Below are 20,676 nucleotides of genomic sequence, written 5' to 3'. Positions count from 1 at the left end.
CCTTTCCGATAACTGCCATCCATCACACCCCGTAGCTCCTGTAAATTCCTTATTGCATCTAACCGCCGTTCCAACCAATCCATGCAATATGATAGAATTTGCAACCAAAGACACTACCTGCACATATAATCATCAGTAACATGGAAACTCTCCCTAAACTCCCACATCCGACAGGAAGAGCACATTCTACTAAAGGTCATCTTTACTCCTTCACAATCTACATACCCAGAGAATAGCACCATCTTATTGCTCTTAAAAAAAAAACACTGCACCAGGCTAACTTAATATTTATAGTTTATATTTTTTAAATTTAATCAAGAGACAGATCTGAAGAAAATATATAATCAAGAAAGAACCCACTCTACTCACTATTGTAGGTTTACAGTGAAGTTACACATAAAAGAACTATGCACTTATCTGTTCCTGTGCTGTGAGCTCTCCCACACAGGTTCCTCCAAGGTCAGCTGTGAATTTCGCTGTTTGTTAATTTTTCCCAGATGTACTCCGATGTCCAGAGATACTTGAACTCAAATAGCAAAGGCAGTAACTGTGCAGATTCACTGCTGTGTCAGACAGCAGCATAGGTTTTTTTCTCTGACCACGTGGTTACTCTGTCATAATTTCTCTTTCATGAAGTCATGCTAACTGTGCTTGAGAGTTTATGATTTTGCGAATGTTCTGTTATTACCTCCTCTAATTGATTCTGATTCTTTTCCAACAATGGTTGTTTGACAAGGTGAAGGTGGGCTGCTTTCATGAACCACGACAGTCTGCAGGCCTAAAACAAATTAGGGGGCAGCGACTGCGAAGTTAGCCTAGTCTTTCTTTACACGATACTGAGGATATCTTTCAATCACATCTCCTCCTCACTTAGACTATTCCATCACTGTACTATCATCCAACTTCGCCTATGCCTCAGCCTGTCTGTTTTTGAAATACTCATCCATGTTCTTCCCTCTTGAGTATTCCAGTGCATGTCTTACATTTTACTTCAAACTCTGCTATTACATCCTTACTTGCACCAGGTCTCATTCACCCATCATTGGTGTGCTTGCTGACTTCATTAGCTCCTGATTAAGAAATGACTTTATCTTGGAAAAGCACAGCAGGTTAGGCAGCATCCGAGGAGCAGGAGAATCGACGTTTCGGGCAAAAGCCTTTCAACAAAGTCGATTCTCCTGCTCCTCGGATGCTGCCTGACCTGCTGTGCTTTTCCAGCACCACACTCTCGACTCTAATCTCCAGCATCTACAGTCCTCACTTTCATCTAATGACTTGATCTTGTCTGTCTTCTTGTCCCCTTTTATCTGTGACTGTCTTCAGCTACATAGCACTCCAAGATATCTGCTCCTCAAATTCTGATTGCATTGAACAGCCCCAATTTTTAATTGTTCTACCTTCGGTAGCTGTGCTTTCCAAGGCCAAGGGCCTAAACTCTAATTTAGTCCTAAATGTTTCCTCCTTTACCTCTTTGTCCTTTTTTAAGGCACTTATTCTTCTGACCAATCTTACTTATTATTGCCTTGCATGGTTCAGCATCATTTTTTTTTCACCTAACACTCCTGTGCAATTCCTTTGGATGTTTTATTACTTTAATGATGCTGTACAAATACAAGTTGTAATTTACAGGAAGTGTGGTTCCTCTTTAGAAAACACCCCTACAGCCACACATTCTCATATATTCAATTTTATAAAATAATTCCTCATGAACATGACCCAAAGTTTCTTGTGGTAAAGTGGTATCTTGATATACAGTATTATAATTGAGTCGTTACATAGTCCTCTTGATGACTGTTCCATCTGGTCATTAGCAAGTCACAGGCTTCCCCCCAGGAGTCATAGACATCACTTGATGAGTCAATGAGTTTGTTATTGGAGGTACTGATATTGGAAGAACAATTAAAGGAATCATGGTTAGCTGAACAATGGCTATCAATTCTGTTTCTTCTATTTACTTCATTAAGACCAACAGCATTAAGGCTGCTCTCACTTTTTGTTATATTGTTAGAACTGGAAATTTGGGAATAATTGAAGTCCTGCCACACATTTTGTGCTTGAAGTAGTCCATCAGAAATGCTTGACACTGGCTCTGGGCTTGGTTCAGATAGTTGCCCATTCATCTTACTGAACAAAAGGCCAAGTCTTTTAAATGAATCCTTCTTCGAATTTGGATATCTCTGGAATCGATTGCCATTTCTGACTGAGGAAGATTGCTTACTCAAGCTGTTATTTTTGGATTTCTCTTCATTAAGGTCAATTCCAGAAACTGATTTGATAAGAGCTGAAACACTGAAAGAGTTCATTTTCAACGTCTTTCTGTCATTACTTTCACCTGCCAAATTGAATGACACGATTTTTTTCATTTCTTCAGCACTATCATCCTCCATATCTCCCATCTGCATCCCATCACTGCTGGTTGAGTATGTCCTTCGCGATGATTTCCTGTTTCCTAACAGGTCAAGAACCTCATAGCGAAAACTGGAGATATCTTGTTTCAGTTCCTATGATAATAAAATATATTAATATATTTCATATGGTCTGCATATGTTAAATTTAAATTTAAGCTATCTTAATTTGATGTATTTAAAAGATTCTTCTTTGCTCCAAACCTGATGATTTAATAGTTAAATTATCAAAAATATCAAGTTAGCAATTTATACAGACCAGAAAGAGCCAGCTATATCAGTTAAGTCATAAAGAGGTGATCACTGATTTTCCTAGACGTTCTGATAACCTGTTATCTCTCACCTGTTACCTGTAATGTTCATCATTACAGAAATACTGTTAGCCAAACTTTGACTAGTTACTACAATTAATGCAGTGAAAGAAATAAAGCTACATTCGTAGTCTGACTCAAATTCTTATGATTTGTAAATTCAGTCCCCAGCGTTATTGTCAAATTTGCTTTAATCTGCTTCTTTCTGTTCAGTGTTTACTGGCCAGCTGCAGAAGGATATTCCTTCCTTCCTTAGAATTGCTCCCTTTGCAAAATGAAGTAGATTGAGGTTTTACTACACCCTAGACAAGAGCTCTGCCAAAATGTGAAGCCAATTGTGATCCCTATTGCTAGCTTTATCATTACGTTGAAGAATTAAGTTGTTAATCAAACTAAACTATAACTGTAACTATGTCTGAAAATGGAACAAATGGTTTACTAAGGAGAACAGTTGGGGGGCCCTATGAATGAGGAGGAATATATTCTGTTATAATCCAGATGTCTGACTATCAGATACACAAAAATGGTCATGTTTTAAGATGTCTGACTAGAATGACACATACATGAGTAGTTAATATACAAATTTAGTGAATGAAAATAGGCAGCTGGATCGATTCAACCTAGAATACAGTCTGTTCTAACTGTGTTTGGAATGGGTTGACAACTTAAAAATCTTGAAGTCTTAACTGGGAAATATACCTTTTTTTTAAAGTATGCAGCTGGGATCTACAAGGCTGATTTTCCTGATCAGCTGGAGAGCTGAAATAATCTTCTCTTGCAATGTGCTGTCTGCCCACCTATCATGTATTAATAAAACCTAGTTTGTATTTTGAAACTTGATTGTCCTACCCAAGGCACAGAATGTAAATCAGAAAGAGAAAAATGGGTTGATTCAAAACCAACTAGCTAAGTTTAATCTTGGAAGCCTGCAACTTTCTGGTCTGTATGGCTTGTATGAAATATAATCACTAGTACATTTTAGGAGTCTGTAATGCTATGCGCGGCATGGTGGCACAATGGTTAGCACTGCTGCCTCACAGTGCCAGAGACCTGAGTTCAATTCCTGCCTTATGCAACTCTCTGTGTGGAGTTTGTACATTCTCCCTGTGTCTGCGTGGGTTTCCTCCCACAGTCCAAAGATGTGAATTGGCCATGCTAAATTGCCTGTAGTGTTAGGTGAAGGGGTAAATGTAGGGGAATGGGTCTGGGTGGACTTGTTGGGCTGAAGGGCCTGTTTCCACACAGGAAGTAATCTAATCTAATGTTACATGGCATTGAAACACTAAGGTCCTCACCTGAAATCTCTCAAATTTGGCATGGTGTTTCCTCAAAGCACAAAAATATGTTGAACTTTTTTACCAGGGTTCAGATTTCCAACAATTTTATTGGGTATTTTCCCAATGAACCTGTTCAGATTTGTTATAACACCCCTCTGGAGCAAGTAGGACTTGAACTTAGGCCACATGTCATGGGTAAGAACACTGTCGTTTCACCACAAGGACCCTAGCTTATTTTATTACCAGCAATGTATATGCAGTCAGTCATAATTAATTATTATATATTAGTTGGTAGTACAAAATTTGAGTATTGCTGAAAAAAGAAACTTTTTCAGAGTCTTTCATCTTACAGCATCAAGAGACTTTGCAAGCCTGCCAGTGCAAGGGAAAAGCCAGCATTTATAGAGCATAAATGGTCAGTGGTGACTGGTTGGAGAGTCAACTTGAGAGAATATGCCAACTAATGCTGATAGACAGTTATCAGACAGGTTTTGTTTAAATGGAAACCAGGTGGGTTGATTGGTTGGATAATACCCTGTGATAGGAACGAATGAATAGCTATCATGTATTTTGCTGAGTTGAAACCAGTTTAGTTTGTATTTTCTGTCTTCATGGGACAGAGTGTTGTGTATCAATATAGATAGTTACTCATGCACACAAGTGCATCATACCAATATTGACTAACTACCCTATATTGGGTATCAGCATAATTTTGCGCATGTTCAAGATTATCCAGAAAATGTGGTCCAGTTGCAGAATCACATCTTGTTATGACAATATTAGACACTGTGTTGCAGGTTTTGTGAAGAATCTGCTTGAGTACAGCCAGTACCTTGCTTGTTGTGAAGAGCCAAAGGACATTTTTAACAATCTGCCATCTTTTAGATATATGACCTACATACCTGATATCACATTGACATTGAAATTCATATCCAACATTACTCATTTCTGTAATAGGAAGAATATCATTTTAGCTTTATAGCGGCATCCTGTTAGTGGCATACCCCACTAGTGGCAATTACATAGCAGCATGAAACAGCTACTTCACCCAAACCTTTAGGAACACCTACTAGATTATTTCTTGAGATACACTGCACAAACTCATGAATGGCCTAAGTAGATATAGGAGCAGAATTAGGCCATTCAGCCCATTGAGTCTGCGCTGAAATGTTTCTCAACTCAATTCTCCTTTCATCCTCTTACTGATCAAGAATTGTGGTCACTTTTCATCCTCAAAAGTGCCCAGTCTATCTCATTTCCTAGAAGGCTAAGGGATTTTAAAAGACTGGTGTATTGTATCAAACTGCCTGTCTATTCAGATGTTCACAATAAACAAGGTACTGATTATGCCCAAGCAGCCTGAACTATATAACTCACAGCATGGTTCCTAATATTAGATAGGATTTTGCAATTGGTCAATATTTCATGATTAATCCTGAATGTACAAGGAATCACATTTTTAAAAACATTGAATTGTCAGTCAGGCCTGTGTACTTCTATGTAATGGAAGTAACACAGATTTTTGTTCTTTGCAGACAGACACGGAATATGTGCACACACTGTGCTTGGACAACACAACAAAACAGTGATCTGCTGGTCGGGGTATTGCTCTGAGAAATGAACCAACCAGAGTGAGTCTGATTTGTTTACAATTTAACTAAAGCCTAGCTGTTAACTGTCAATCAGCATTAATAGGTGCATTCTTAATGTCAATACCTCTATCAATCAACACTCATACACTATAAATGTTGGTTTTTACCTTGAATTCATTAGAAGAAAGTGAGCACTTCAGATGGGGAGATCTGAGTTGAGAGTGTGGTGTTGGAAATGCACAACAAGTCAGGCAGCATCCAAGGAGTAAGAGAATCGACATTTCGGGCATAAGCCCGTCATCAGGAATTAGGCTAATGGGTCAGGACCTTCATCTACCTATCACATTCCCAACCACCTTCCCCCCAGCACCCTCCTCCCATTTATCTCTCAGCACCCCTAGTCCACAAGTTTCATTCCTGCTGAAGGGCTTATGTCCAAAACGTCGATTCTGCTGCTCCTTATGTGCTGCCTGACCTGCTGTACTTTTCCAGCACTACACTCTCGACCCTTGAATTTATGTTCTTGTGAGATGCCATGATGACTGCAAGGCAAAAAAAGCTTTGACTAAATGTGTCTTTTTTCAGCAGTACTCAATATTTAAAAGTTTCTGTATGGAAAGTGCCTGATGACAACATTTAAAATCTATATATTTGAATACCTCGACTGCTTCTAGTCTCCCATCATCAATTCACTGTCGTGTCTCACATCAGGGCACTACATATGTTTGTACTACACTTAGTTCAAAATTTTGTACGTGAACCACAGTCTGAGTTTTCTTTAAGCATTTTCCATTTAGAAATTCATAGAACAATGAAGTACAGAGGGAAGGCATTCACCTTTTAATGCCTGTGATTGTACTCTGAAGGCGTTATCTGTCTAGTCCTATTCTTTCCCTATAGATCGGCAAATGGTGCTTTTTTTAATGGTATTAGGGTAAACTGCGATGAAATGGAAAAACACTATTGCTTCAGATGACAGAGCTCCTTCATTCAATAATGGTACTGCAAAGTACTGGGGTATTTAGTGTCATGGAATCTGTCCATTTAAATTAGGGATTGCCTACACAATGCTGGCAGCAATATTTCCCCCACTAGTCAGTTCTGATGGTTGGAATAATTCCTTACAATTGAGCAAGCAGAAAGTACCACTTTGGTTAACTCTGTTAAAATCTGAGTAGAACAGCAAAGGATAAGAAACTACTTAAAAATTTGAAGGCTTGAAATCCACTTTCAAAATATTACCAAAAGGTTAAACCCATTGAAGTAAGTGCCATGTTTACCTTAAAGTTCTCTTCTGTAAGTCCTTCATCAGTTTTGGCACTTCTGATCATAGCCGCAACATATCTTTTCACTAAATTTTTAATGACTTCCTGCCAAATGAAAAGGAACAATACAATAAAATCAGTGCCCATTATTTAATTTTATTCATTATTAAGACTAATTTGACTTGCATTGTTTATATATTAAGCATTTAAACATGCTGTGTTTGAAGAGACTTAAGTGTTGTGAAAATACTCTACTTGACATTTAATGTACCATCATCATGTGAAAATGTCATCACTTGCAAATGTTTCATTGTGATGATAATGATTGCACTGTACTTTTGCCATGGGCCAATGAACAGATTATAGCCCTATTATCATGCTTCATTAATCACAGTAGAATTGACTCCATCTCTATTAGTTGGTGTGTAACACTAAGTCCAATTATACAGTGCTGCACATTGAGCATAATGTCCAGGTTTGATACCTGAGGAACCGGAGATGAATAAAGTGTTGTAAACAGTGCAAGGAGAAGACAGGTGGCTGATCTCTTTTGCCAGGATTTCTAGGAGGGGAAAAAAAGAAGAAATATGGCATGGGCGTGATAATCATTGAGGTGCAATGAGGAAATGTTTACCGCCGAATACTATGGTAATTTAAATTAAAATAGGAGAACAGGAAACAATCAGTAAAAAAAAAATCAGAGCTATTTCTGGGCAGAGCAGCCAATATTAAATAGAAAGGTGGAGATGATCAGCCTAAAATATTTAAGGAACAAGTGGAAACAATAGTGGGACACTGTCTCTCTAGACAGAAGGTTTGGTTGTAACATATTTGGAAAACTGTGAACATTATTGTAACAAGGTCAAAGAAGCAACGGAGAAGGCGCAACAATGATTTAGAATGGTAATTATTGGACCCCAATAATTTTTCAATAATGAAATTTTTTTTGTTCACACAGTTATTTGAAAATGAGCTTGTCCTTTTTAAGAATTCTGCCCCTTTCTAGTCGATTTTAGTGTGCTTTATCTGGAGTCATAAAAATGATACCAGTATAAAGAATAGCAGAATATGGACAAGTGCTGGGTTTCACATGACCATTATCTAAAAATTTAGCCTAAAACAATATGGCCATTGGGAGTGTGTCTAAGCATGTTGTTTCTGACAATGGCAAATGACATAGTTTAATGAAGAGCCTCGATTTAAGCTCAGTGAATGAAAAACATATAGATAGGTGTATTTAATACACGAGAGGAATGAGAAAGTTCAGATAAACACTGGTTGTAATGATAGCCATAAAATAATGAGGCAGAATAAAGAGAGACAGAGTGAAGGATCAGAAGCACATGGTTAAAAATGAAGGTCAAAAATGAAAACCAAAATAGTTTTGGAGACGAATTTCAACTCTTGGTGGGATTTGTAATTATGATTGATTTTATGTGATTTCTCTGTAATACTGACTGGTCAGCAAACCTGGTAGTGTTGATTTTGGATCAGGTCATCTGCATGTCGTTCCTGAAAGAAGAAAATTGATTTCAGAATTCCGTAAATTATTGACAAAACACAACAGTGGGCATTGTCACTGCAGGTGCACACATTTCATTGATAGCACAGCTAAAATTCAAAAATAAGCAGATTGGAATTAGCAAGGCTAAGTATTTTCTCAATGCAACACAAATGTCAACAAAACTCCTGTCAACTGAGAGACCCCAGATATTTTCCAAAGTAAAATGGTAAGCCACTAATGATTATGTGGTACAATGCTGCCGCGAAAGTGTATGGGGAAATATGGCAATGGGAAGGTTTACTCTAGCTCTTTTTCAGCTCTGAAGCATTGAAATTGCAGAGTTATGAATAGATTGCCATATCCAGTCTGTGTAAAGAAGCTTCTACTTCACCCGGTTTCATGGAATATATCAAACAGTGATTCCAGTAGGCCATTAAAGTTGGATGAACATGCCATGTATGTTGAAGTATCCCAAATAGTATAAAGTCATGGAAGCCATTGCATGTTTCAGATGCCTTTGGCACCATATAGCAGAACTGACTGGGAGAAATGGGATGGTGTGCTGACCATCTAAATTTCGACCCTTGCGTCTATATCTGCTCAGGAAGAAGAAATTAAATTCTCTTTGAGGTGCATTTCATCTTGTGTCAAGCTGGCTCCAGCCACCTAAGCAGTAGGAAAGTCTACACAGTGATATTGTTAGAGGCAGGCTCTGACCACTGCCTGCTCTATATTATTTATGCATTTTTAAAATCTTATTGCATTCCAATGTGAAGTTTTCTGTTCATTAATTTTATGTGGAAGATTACAGTTGACACATTGGACTAACATTAGCTGAGCAGATGCCTTCACTTGTGTGGGCTTTGCTGTGCTTATTTTGATGTTCCCCCCTTTTAATTCTAGGTTCATGCCGGGCAATGGCTCAACATACACCAAAAGCTTTAGTGGCTTAATGATATGGTTCTGCTTCATTGGTGAGCCCAGACATGTTATATGGCTATTTATTTGAGAGGATGCCGTCCTTACTTGATGTCTACTTGTACACACTTTGCAATCGGTGAACACTGCAACCAGCATTGGAAATGTTGTTGTGTTTTACTTGTGTCAACTAACTCAGAGGCCAATTCTCATTCCCACATTGTCATCAGCAAAGCTGGTGATCGATATTGGAGTCACATTCTCTGCATACTTTCCACCCAAAATGGCCGTACAATTAAGCATTCAGACATCAAAGGAGCTGAGGATTTTCTTTTACGTCTCTGCCAGTATGTCACAAAAGTAGTGTGAGAGCTGTGTCTTGTTATTTTTGTGTCTTTAAAAACAGTGGACTGTGAGGAGAAAGACCTGTTTTTAAAAGCAGCAATTTATTAAGATGGTTGCATCTTAATTTGGTGAATTTGGTACTTTATGTGAACACTTTTTTTTGTGGCTGTGGGTTCCTGCAATGTGCAGGCAATCAAGAATTGTTTACATGTGAAGCTGATTGGTTCACAGCCATGTGAGCAGGTTGGAACTGAAAATAAGTTACAGAGACACAGACACACACAGAGAAAAAATAAACTGAAGTCTATGCTGTTATGCTACACAGCAGAAGCTGCCTGTTCTCTGCAGTAAGAAGGGCTTAAACTTGAAGAAAACCTTTTCTCCAGCTGTTGCTGTGAATTATGATTTTTGAAATGATTGATCAGAGATATTTTCCAAGTGAATCTTTCACTCTGTATTTCTTACAACCTAGTAGAAGCTTCTGGAGAAATACAACTGAGCAACAAGTAGCCTGGACAACTGAAGAAAGATCATCAATAATATCGGGATCAGGAAGCAAAGACTACTGAACTGACTTTTCACTTCTTTTTACCTCTGCCAATATCTATTTTTTCTATAAGTTTGTTTTTTGTCTTTCTGTATGTGTGTGTATATAAAGATAGAATGTATTACAGTTTTAGTACAGTTTTAGATAGTAGTGTTTTATTCCACTGGTTTATATCTGTTTACTTGTAGCTACAATCAAATTACTTGTAATAAGTAATTATTCTCCTTTAGTATAGAGGCCTGGCCTGTGCTTTCTAACATATAGTCCAACCTGGTGTTGTATTATTTTTAACTTTGTGCTTTCTGTCAACTTTGGTCTGAAAGTCAGATAAATTAAGGTACTGTGAGCACTTTCAAAAAAAAAGTTAATATTTGCTATGACTCTAGGAATAGTGAGGTTTGAGTTATAATGTGTTACCCCAGTTGGTCATAACATGCAGCAGGAATGTAGGATTTTCAGTAGTGATATATCTCAATGGCTAGAATTGAGATTTCACCAGCATATTTCTGCATTCTCCATTATCAGTATAAAATGATAGCACTGCTGCCTCACAGCGCCAGAGACCCGGATTCAATTCCCGCCTCAGGCGACTGACTGTGTGGAGTTTGCACATTCTCCCCGTGTCTGTGTGGGTTTCCTCCGGGTGCTCCGGTTACCTCCCACAGTCCAAAAATATGCAGGTTAGGTGAATTAGCCATGTTAAATTGCCCATAGTGTTAGGTGGAGGGATAAATGTAGGAGAATGGATTTGGGTGGGTTGCGCTTTGGCGGGTCGGTGTGGACTTGTTGGGCCGAAGAGCCTGTTTCCACACTGTAAGTAATCTAATCTAATCTAAAATGCAATAATGCAGAGTTCAGCCCTAAATTTTGAGAAATGGAATACAAGTCTTTGCCTTTTGAATCTTAACCCTGATGTTGGAGTCAAATGGAGGTCACAACGCTGCATTGTGTGGGAAACAGTCTGGCAGAGAATTTCTCTGGATTGGCCAATGAATGGTCCAAGAAAGGCTGGTGATCCCAATTGTGGATAGCGAATGGCTCTGTCAAAGCAGGAGGACCAATGGGATGCCTTCCAACAAGAAAGGAACAGCAACTTACAGTTCAGGTAAGAGGACGTAAGTGATGCCTCATGTGCCTCCACTTTAGAAAATCATACAAGTTTTGAAGCAACTATCTGTGACAGATTCAAGCCCTTCATAGACCAGCTTCTGACTGCAGCTGTGACTAGGCAGCTAGCAGGGGAGGGGAGGAGGGGAGGTTAAAATGCTTGTTTGGAGCACTGGCCCCCTACTCTGCTGCCAGGGTGGGGGCTGACACTAGTAAACTGACCTACTTTCTGATGTTTTGCAAAGATCTAGAATTTTTTAGTTAACCACTAACTGACTACTCATTGCTTGTGGGTGGGTAGTCTTCCGTTGCCAATTCCATAGGCCTGCTGGAGGCAGCAAATCAAGTTCCATACTCCTCTCCTCCCACTAGAGGAGGAAAGTCCTGCTGAGATGCTCTGGAATAAACTTGGATGCAAAATTATGTGCTTCAAATTCCCGATTCCTGGATGTCCTTTTCTGGTGGAAAATGCTATGTTCCATCATCATTTACTTAGAAAATATGCTCTTCTTGCTTTTTTGATTGAACTGGGGAGATGTTGAATGGCGAGTGCTAAGCATTGCTAATATTTTACACTTGGGGTTACATTAAAAAACAAAGCTGGAGTATCCTCTGCATCAGAAAATATAGGATAGAAAGCTATTTTTTGTTGTACATTCATGTGATGTTGCATTTGCAGCTTGGCCAGCACTATTTCCAGTCCCTAGTTGTACTTGAGAAGGTAGTGGTGAGCTGTCTTCTTGAACTGCTGCAGTCCACATGTTGTAGGTTGACCTACAATGCCCATAAGAGGAGATTGCAGAAATTTGACCCAGAGACAGTGAAGGAACGGCGATACATTTTTAAGTCGGGCTGTGAGTGGCTTAGAGGGCAACTTGCATGTATATTCTGCCCTTGTCCTTCTAGATGGAAATGGTCATGAGCTTGGAAGGTCTTGTCTGAGGATCTTTGGTGAACTTCTGCAGTGCCCTTGTAGATAGTACACACTGCTGCTACTGTGCACTGATGGTGGAGGAAGTGGATGCTTGTGGATGTGGTGCCAATCAAGCAGGCTGCTTTTTCCTGCATGGTGTCAAACTTCTTGAGTGTTATTGGAGCTGCACCCGTTCAGGCAAGTGGGGAATATTCCCTCACACTCCTGACTTTTGCCTTGTAATGGTGGACAGGCTTTGGGGAGACAGGAGGTGAGTTATTTGATACAGTAATCCTAGCCTCTGACCACCATGTGTAGCCACTGTGTTTATGTAGTGAGTCAGTTCATTTTCTGGTCAATAGTAAACCCTGAGATGTTGATAGTGGAGGATTCAATGATGGCAATGTCATTGACTGTCGAGGGGTGGCGGTTAGATTGTGTCTTGGAGATAGCGATTGCTTGGCATTTGTGTGACACAAATATTACTTGCCACTTTTCAGCCCAGGTCTGGATATCGTCCAGATCTTGATGCATTTGAACATGGACTGTTTCAGTATCTGAGTAGTTGTGAATGGTACTGAATATTGTGCAATCGTCGCAAACATTCCCACTTCTGACGTTATGATGGAGGGAAGGTCAACGATGGAGTAGCTGAAGATGCTTTGGCCTTAGACACTACCCTGAGGAACTCCTGTAGAGATGACCTGGAGCTGAGATGACTGACCTTCAACAACCACAACCATCTTCCTATATGCTTGGTATGACTCCAAGCTGCAGAAAATACCCCGCCCTTCCCCCCACAATTCCCATTGACGCCACTTTAGATAGGGCTCCTTGACACCTCACTCAGTCAAATGCTTACTTGATGTCCAGGGCTATCACTCTCACCTCACCTCTGGAATTCAGTTCTTTTGGTTGTGTTTGAACCAAGACTGTAATGAGGTCAGGAGCTGAGTGGTCCTAGTGAAACCCAAACTAGACATCACCAAGCAGGTTAATGCTGAGCAGATGCTGCATGAGAGCACTGTTGATGACCCTTTCCATCACTTTACTGTTAAAATTTAGTAGACTGATGGGGGAGTAATTGGCTGTGTAACTGTACTGGAACAGCTTGGCAAGGGTGCGGCAAGTTCTGAAGCACAAGTCTTCAGTACTGTTGCTGGATTGTTGAAACAAGCCCAATATTTAATGTTTGCTTGTCAATGAATTCTCGTGTAACTATTTAGTCATGTGTGGCAGCAGATGAATTATAGGTAAACAGATCCCAACCTTGGTTTATTACTGAACTGAAATATCTTAGTGAGTAGTATGGTGGCACAGTGGTTAGCACTAAGATTCCAGCCTTGGGTATCTGTGGGAATATGGGACAGGGTGGGCGGGGAGGGGCAGGTCTGGGTGAGATGTCCTTAGAGGGTTGGTGCAGACTCGATGGATGAAATGGTCTCTTCTGCACTGTAGGAATTCTATGAAATATAAACTTTTCAAATTTCATTTCTCATTCTTTCTGATTTTATATTGACTTTAAAACATAACTTATCATCCCCAGCTCTTGCATACAGTTGTGACAGCTATTTTTGCATAGAAATGAGAGAAAAGAGGAAAAGATGAATTGTTTGTTAGTGTAATGTTTCATATGAAATTGTATAAAGATAAGCTTTCTTACTGTAAATTCTCTGAGATTCTCACGCTTTTGCTCGTTCTCTGAATCTCTGCTTGGACAGATGTGCATGTGTAGCCATTTACAGAGGTACCAGACAGATTTTGGGCTGGGAATGATGTTGAAAGGTGGTGGAAGAGTTGCACCTTCATCAAAGTAACTCATCCAAAGCTTTGTTCTGGCAAACTTCCACTCAATGTCAGCATGGTCCTGCAAGTAGATTAAAGACACAGTGATGATGAACAAATATCTTATTTGTGGTTCTTGTTCTGTGAACCAAAGCTGTCTGGTGACTACAGTATCTCTAACTGCTGTCTGTGATTCTTCACCCCCCTCCCTTCCTTGCAACCTCCCCTGCCACCACAGGAACTGTAAAACCTGCACCCACACCTCCTCCCTCACCTCCATCCAAGGCCCCAAAGGAGCCTTCCATATCCATCGAAGTTTCACCTGCACTCCACCAATATAATTTACTGTATCCGTTGCTCCCGATGCGGTCTCCTCTACATTGGGGAGAGACTGAACGCCTCCTAGCAGAGTGCTTTAGGGAACATCTCCGGGACACCCACACCAATCAACCCCACTGTCCTGTGGCCCAACATTTCAACTCCCCCTCCCACTCTGCCGAGGACATGCAGGTCCTGGGCCTCCTCCACCGCTGTTGCCTCACCACCTGACGCCTGGAGGAAGAACGCCTCATCTTCCGCCTCGGAACACTTCAATCCCAGGGCATCAATGTGGACTTCACCACCTTCCTCATTTCCCCTTCCCCCACCTTACCCCAGCTCCAAACTTCCAGCTCAGTACTGTCCCCATGACCTGTCCTACCTGCCTATCTTCCTTTCCACCTATCCACTTCACCCTCCTCTCTGACCTATCAAATTCATCCCCACCCCCATTCACCCATTGTACTCTTTGCTACCTTCCCCCACCCTCCTCTCTGACCTATCACCTCCATTCCCACCTATCGTACTCTATGCTACTTTCTCCCTACCCCCACCCCGCTCTCATTTATCTCTCCACTCTGCAGGCACCCTGCCTCTATTCCTGATGAAGGGCTTTTGCCTGAAACATCGATTTTCCTGCTCCTCGGATGCTGCCTGACCTGCTGTGCTTTTCCAGCACCACTCTAACCTAGACTCTGTGATTCTTCATGTGTCTATCCCAACTGATAGTGATTCCTGGAGCCTGTAGCATCTGTTTGTGATTTCTGGTGAATAGTGTCTCCATCTGCTGCCTATGATTCCGGATGACCAGCATCTCTGATCTGATTCCGCTGACTGCAATATCTTTGCCTGTTGTCTGTTATTCCTGGAATCGGTCTATCTATTGTTTGTGATGCCTAGTAAGTAGCATCTCCATCTGTCATCTGTGATTCCAGGTGACTGGAGTAACTTTATTGTTATTTATGTTTTTTTAAAGGGAGACTCTGCAATATGCATTGCCTATCAATGTAAAAAACAGCATTATTGTGCAACTGTTAACCATTATATTAAAAATCAAATTTGTATTTCTAGATCAGATCAATGTTTAGTGCCAATCCTCAAAGTTTGGTGGAGAAATTCAGCAGGTCGAGCAACATGTGTGAGGAGAAAATAGAGTTAATGTTTCAAATCCAGTTCTGAAGAAGGGTCACAGGCCTTAAAATGTTAACTCTGTTTTCTCTCCTCTGAGGCTGCTCGACCTGTTGAGTTTCTCCAGCAATTTTGTTTTTGTTTGTTTCTAATCTCCAGCATCTGCGGTTCTTTGATTCACTTAGTACTTAAACTTTAGCTTGATTCTGATCATATTTTGTTTAAATGTCACACAGACCTGCAGTGCAATTTGCTGACATAAAGCTACATAGTTCCTGAGCTCTGAACTGACAGCTGCAATCTTCAGTGATTCAAATGCATGACTAAAATTCTTGCCTGAGTATCTAGTTTTTTAAATTTTCTTTTGAAATGTTATTAGCCTCCAAGGAGAATTGTAGAAATATCATGAAGTGTGAAATATTGTTACAAGCCAAAACTCTGGAAGCTGTAAACTGAAGCTTTGAAAATGGAACTAGACATTTTCCATACTTTTTGGCTGTGTCAAAACTCGCTGGTGTCTGCTGTTTTCTTTTTTATCAATCTGGTCATAAATACGGAAAATAGCAAGTGTGCAGCTTGCAGTATAGATGAATCAAGCTGAGTGTCAGTATGTGTGATAAATTATATATTCAAAAATGAACCACATAGTGATACATGAGTGAGCTACGCAGTTTGATTTGTAAGAAAACGAGTGCAAATTATTTATTAATTGTAAGATAAGGTAGCAATTACAAATTTTGTGTAACTTCATATCAGCCATTTCCTGTGTAACAGTACCTGTGTAGTGTGAGATACCAGCAAAGTATTAATATTGCAAATTGAGAATTTCACTGTATCATTTTCTTTTCCTTTTTTAGAATTAGAGAATTTTAGGGGACACAGGAAATTATTTGGCTCAGTTTGCCTGGCTTGGATTCCTGAAAGATCCTGTTCCCCTACACTTTCCTAATACCCTTTTATGTTTTTCTCACCACTCATTTCCTCCAGAAAGTATTGATTGCCTCAGTTAGGATGAAGTTGCCAGGCAATGGATACTCTCTGGTGTTACTAGGACAGTGAGGGACAGCAGGCATTCTAATGATGCAAGACATTACAGTGAGCCTAACCTATCCTCACTTCCAATGCACGTACTGTGAAAGATGCAAAAAGAACCACAGAACCATTGAAAAGTTAGAGCACAGAAAGAGACCATTCAATCCATTGTGTCTGTACCAGTTGAATAAACTAGCCATCCATGCTAATCCTAGTTCCCTGTACCTGGCCCAGAGCTTTCTAGATTACAGTGTTCCAGATGTAGAACCAGATTCCTTTTACAGGAATTTAGGGTTTTTGACTCAACTGGTCAGTGAATTCCAAATACTCTCCACCCTCTGTGTGAAAATGATATTCCTTGAGCCCTCTATTATTTCTACTGATTACTTTAAATCTATGCCTCACTGATAAGTGACCCCTCTGCTAGAAGAAACTGGTCTTCCCAGTTCACTCTACCCAAACCCCTCAATATTTTAAACACCTCAATTAATTCAACTCTCAGCCTCTTCTATTCTAAGGTAAACAACCCTAGCTTATCCAACCTTTCCTCATAACTGCAGTATTCTAGTCTGGCATCATTCTTGTAAATCCTCTCTGTACTCTCTCTAGAACAATTACGTTCTTTCTGTAATGTGGCGGCCAGAACTGTACACAAAGGTCCAGCTGTGGTCTGAACAGTGCTTCACATAGTTTAAAAATTACATCCACACTTTTATATTCAATAGCTCACTCAGATAAGGATGGCATACCATATACCTTCTTTACCACTTAATCTACATATTACACCACCTTCACTGACCTGTGGACTTAACTCCAAATACTCTCACTTTATGGAAGCCAATCTTCCATCCATCAACTCCATCTACACGTCTCAATGCCTCTGAAAGACATCCAACCTAATCAAAGACCCTTCACACCCCGTTTATAATCTCTTCTAATTTCTTCTGTCATGTTGAAGATATAAAAGCATAAACACACGTACCAAAAGGTTCAAGAACAGCTTCTTCCCTGCTATTATTAGACTTCTGAATGGATCTCTCAAATTTCAAATCTAATGTTGATCTTGCTTTTTGTGCACCTTCTTTGCAGCGGTAACTTTGTATTCCTTGCTCTGTTCAATCACCCTATGATCTTTGTATGGTATAATCTGTCTATACTGTACCCAAAACAAAAATGTTCACTGTACCTAGGTACATGTGACAATAATAATAAATCAAATCAAATCTTCTCCCTTTCTCAATACTCTTCCATTTATTGTGTATTCCCTTGATGCGGTTTTCCTACCTGAATACATGATCTTGCATTCTCTGGATTAAATTCCATTTGCCACTTTTTTGCCAATTTAACCAAACTATTTATCTTTCTGCAGTTGCCAGCCACTGTCTTCACGACCAACTCACAACACACCCCTGTATCCTGTGCAATTTAATTTTTTTCTGACCAATCTGCTTTTTGGCACTTTGTCAAACACCTCATTAAAATTCATGCAGACAACATTACTGCATTGCCCTAACCATTCCTCTTTGTTGCTTACTCAAAAAACAAATTACGTTCGTAAGACAGGATCTTCCCTGAACAAAATCATGGTGATAATCCTTGCTTAATCTGTGCCTTTCCAAGTAGCAGTTGACCTATATCAGTATTGATTCCAGTAATTTGCCCACCACTGTATTCAGAGTGACCAACCTATAAATATTTGACCTGTTCCTTACACATAGTGAATAATGGTACAACATTCATAGACTTCGAATTAGCTGGTACCTCACCTATATATAGCTAGGATTGGAAAGTGATGCTCAGAGCAATGACAATTTGCTCCCTGGTTTCCTTTAATAACTTGGGATACAATTCGTCCAGCCCTGGCGATTTCTCTAGATTTACGCAGGTCAGTCCATCCAGTACTTCTCTTCTCATTATCCTTATTTTGTCTAATTTCACACTCCTCCTCTTTAACTAGAATCTATGTTGTTTACTCATGAGTTGTGGGTGTCTCTGGCTAGGCCACCATTTATTGTCCATTCCCAACTGCCCCGAGAGCAGTTAAGAATCAACCACATTGCTGTCGATCTGGAGTCACATATAGGTCAGACCAGGTGATGGCGACCGACTTCTTTCCCTGAAGGACATTAATAAACCAGATGGATTTTTTCAACAAGCAACAATTATTTCATTGTTATCATTAGACTTTTAATTCCAGATTCTTTGCTGAATTCAAATGTCACTATGTTCATGGCAGAATCTGACCCCAGGTCCCTGGAACATTAGATGAGTTTCTGGATTAATAGTCCAGCAATAATATCATGAGGCAATTGCCTCCCCAGATGTTTGTTTTGTGATGACAGAGGCAAAATGCTCATTAAAAACATTTCCCTACCTTTATATTCATGCACAAATCATCATGTGCATCTCCAATAAGTCTGACCTCTCCTTAGACATTTTCTTGCTCTACATGTGCCAATAAAACTTATTTCTTTAATTTTACTGACCAATTTTAGAGTCATAGAGTCATAGAGATGTACAGCACAGAAACAGAACCTTCGGTCCAACTCGTCCATGCCGACCAGATATCCCAACCCAATCTAGTCCCACCTGCCAGCACCCGGCCCATCTCCCTCCAAACCTTTCCTATTCATATTCAAATTTTTAAATGTTATAATTGTACTAGCCTCCACCACTTCCTCTGGCAGCTCATTCCATACACGTACCAGGAGAAAGTGAGGACTGCAGATGCTGGAGATCAGAGCTTAAAAATATGTTGCTGGAAAAGCGCAGCAGGTCAGGTAGCATCAAAGGTGCAGGAGAATCGATGTTTCGGGCATAAGTCCTTCAGGAATGAGGAGGGTGTGCCAAGCAGGCTAAGATAAAAGGTAGGGAGGAGGGACTTGGGGGAGGGGCGCTGGGAATACGATAGGTGGAAGGAGGTTAAGGTGAGGGTGATAGGCCGGAGAGGGGGTGGGGGCGGAGAGGTCGGGAAGAAAATTGCAGGTCAAGAAAGCGGTGCTGACTCTGAGGGTTGGGACTGAGAAAAGGTGGGGGGGAGGGGAAATGAGAAAGCTGGAGAAATCTGCATTCATCCCTTGTGGTTGGAGGGTTCCTAGGCGGAAGATGAAGCACTCTTCCTCCAGGCGTCATGTTGCTATGGTCTAGCGATGGAGGAGGCCAAGGACCTGCATGTCCTTGGCAGAGTGGGAGGGGGAGTTAAAGTGTTCAGCCACAGGGCGGTTGGGTTGGTTGGTGCAGGTGTCCCAGAGGTGTTCTCTGAAACGTTCCGCAAGTAGGCGGCCTGTCTCCCCAATGTATAGGAGGCTACAGTGGGTGCAGCGGATGCAGTAAATGATGTGTGTGGAGGTGCAGGTGAATTTCTGATGCATATGGAAGGATCCCTTGGGGCCTTGGAGGGAAGTGACGGGGGAGGTGTGGGCGCAAGTTTTGCATTTCTTGCGGTTGCAGGGGAAGGTGCCGGGAGTGGAGGTTGGGTTGCCCAATACTCTGAAAAATAAAGGATTGCATACCAAATGCCTTCTTCACTATCCTATCTACCTGTGACTCCACTTTCAAGGAGCTATGAACCTGCACTCCAAGGTCTCTTTGTTCAGCAACACTCCCAAGGTCTTTACTATTAAGTGTATAAGTCCTGCTAAAATTTGCTTTCCCAAAATGCAGCACCTCGCCTTATCTAAATTAAACTCCATCTGCCACTTCCCAGCCCATTGGCCCATCTGATCAAGATCCCATTGTAATCTGAGGTAACCTTCTTCACTGTCCACTACACCTCCAAGTTTGGTGTCATCTGCAAACCAACAAACTATACCTCACATCCAAATCATTTATATAAATGACGAAAAGTAGTGGACCCAGTACTGATCCTTGTGGCACTCCACTGGTCACAGGCATCCAGTCTGAAAAACAACCTTCCACCACCATCCTCTGTCTTCTACCTTTGTGCCAGTTCTGCATCCAAATGGCTAGTTCTCCCTGTATTCCATGAGATCTAACATTGCTAGCCAGTTCCCATGGGAAACCTTGTTGAATGCCTTACTGAAGTCCATATAGATTGCATCTACCGCTCTGCTCTCATCAGTCCTCTTTGTTAGTTCTTCAAACAACTCAATCAAGTTTGTGAGACATGATTTCCATGTTGACTATCCCGAATCAGTCCTTGCCTTTCCAAATACATGTACATCCTGTCCCTCAGGATTCCCTCCAACAACTTGCCCACCACCGACGTC

General features: G+C 40.6%; 1 protein-coding gene across 1 annotated transcript in view; it reads right to left on the bottom strand.

The window, feature by feature from the left end:
- Nucleotides 1-1,183: 1,183 nt before the first annotated feature.
- The window catches only part of LOC140495986 (short transient receptor potential channel 5-like), an 87,479-nt gene continuing 67,986 nt past the window's right edge, over nt 1,184-20,676 (bottom strand). The window contains exons 8-11 of the mRNA XM_072595367.1: nt 13,848-14,051; nt 8,321-8,362; nt 6,866-6,955; nt 1,184-2,501 (exon numbers count right to left, since the gene is read on the bottom strand). Coding sequence (XP_072451468.1) covers nt 1,758-2,501; nt 6,866-6,955; nt 8,321-8,362; nt 13,848-14,051 — 1,080 coding nt within the window. The 3' untranslated portion in view covers nt 1,184-1,757. The remainder of the gene's footprint in view (nt 2,502-6,865; nt 6,956-8,320; nt 8,363-13,847; nt 14,052-20,676) is intronic.

Source organism: Chiloscyllium punctatum, chromosome 25 (genome assembly GCF_047496795.1).
Source record: "Chiloscyllium punctatum isolate Juve2018m chromosome 25, sChiPun1.3, whole genome shotgun sequence".
In the NCBI taxonomy this organism is placed as follows: Eukaryota; Metazoa; Chordata; class Chondrichthyes; order Orectolobiformes; family Hemiscylliidae; genus Chiloscyllium; species Chiloscyllium punctatum.
This window is presented reverse-complemented; position numbering and strand designations above follow the sequence as displayed.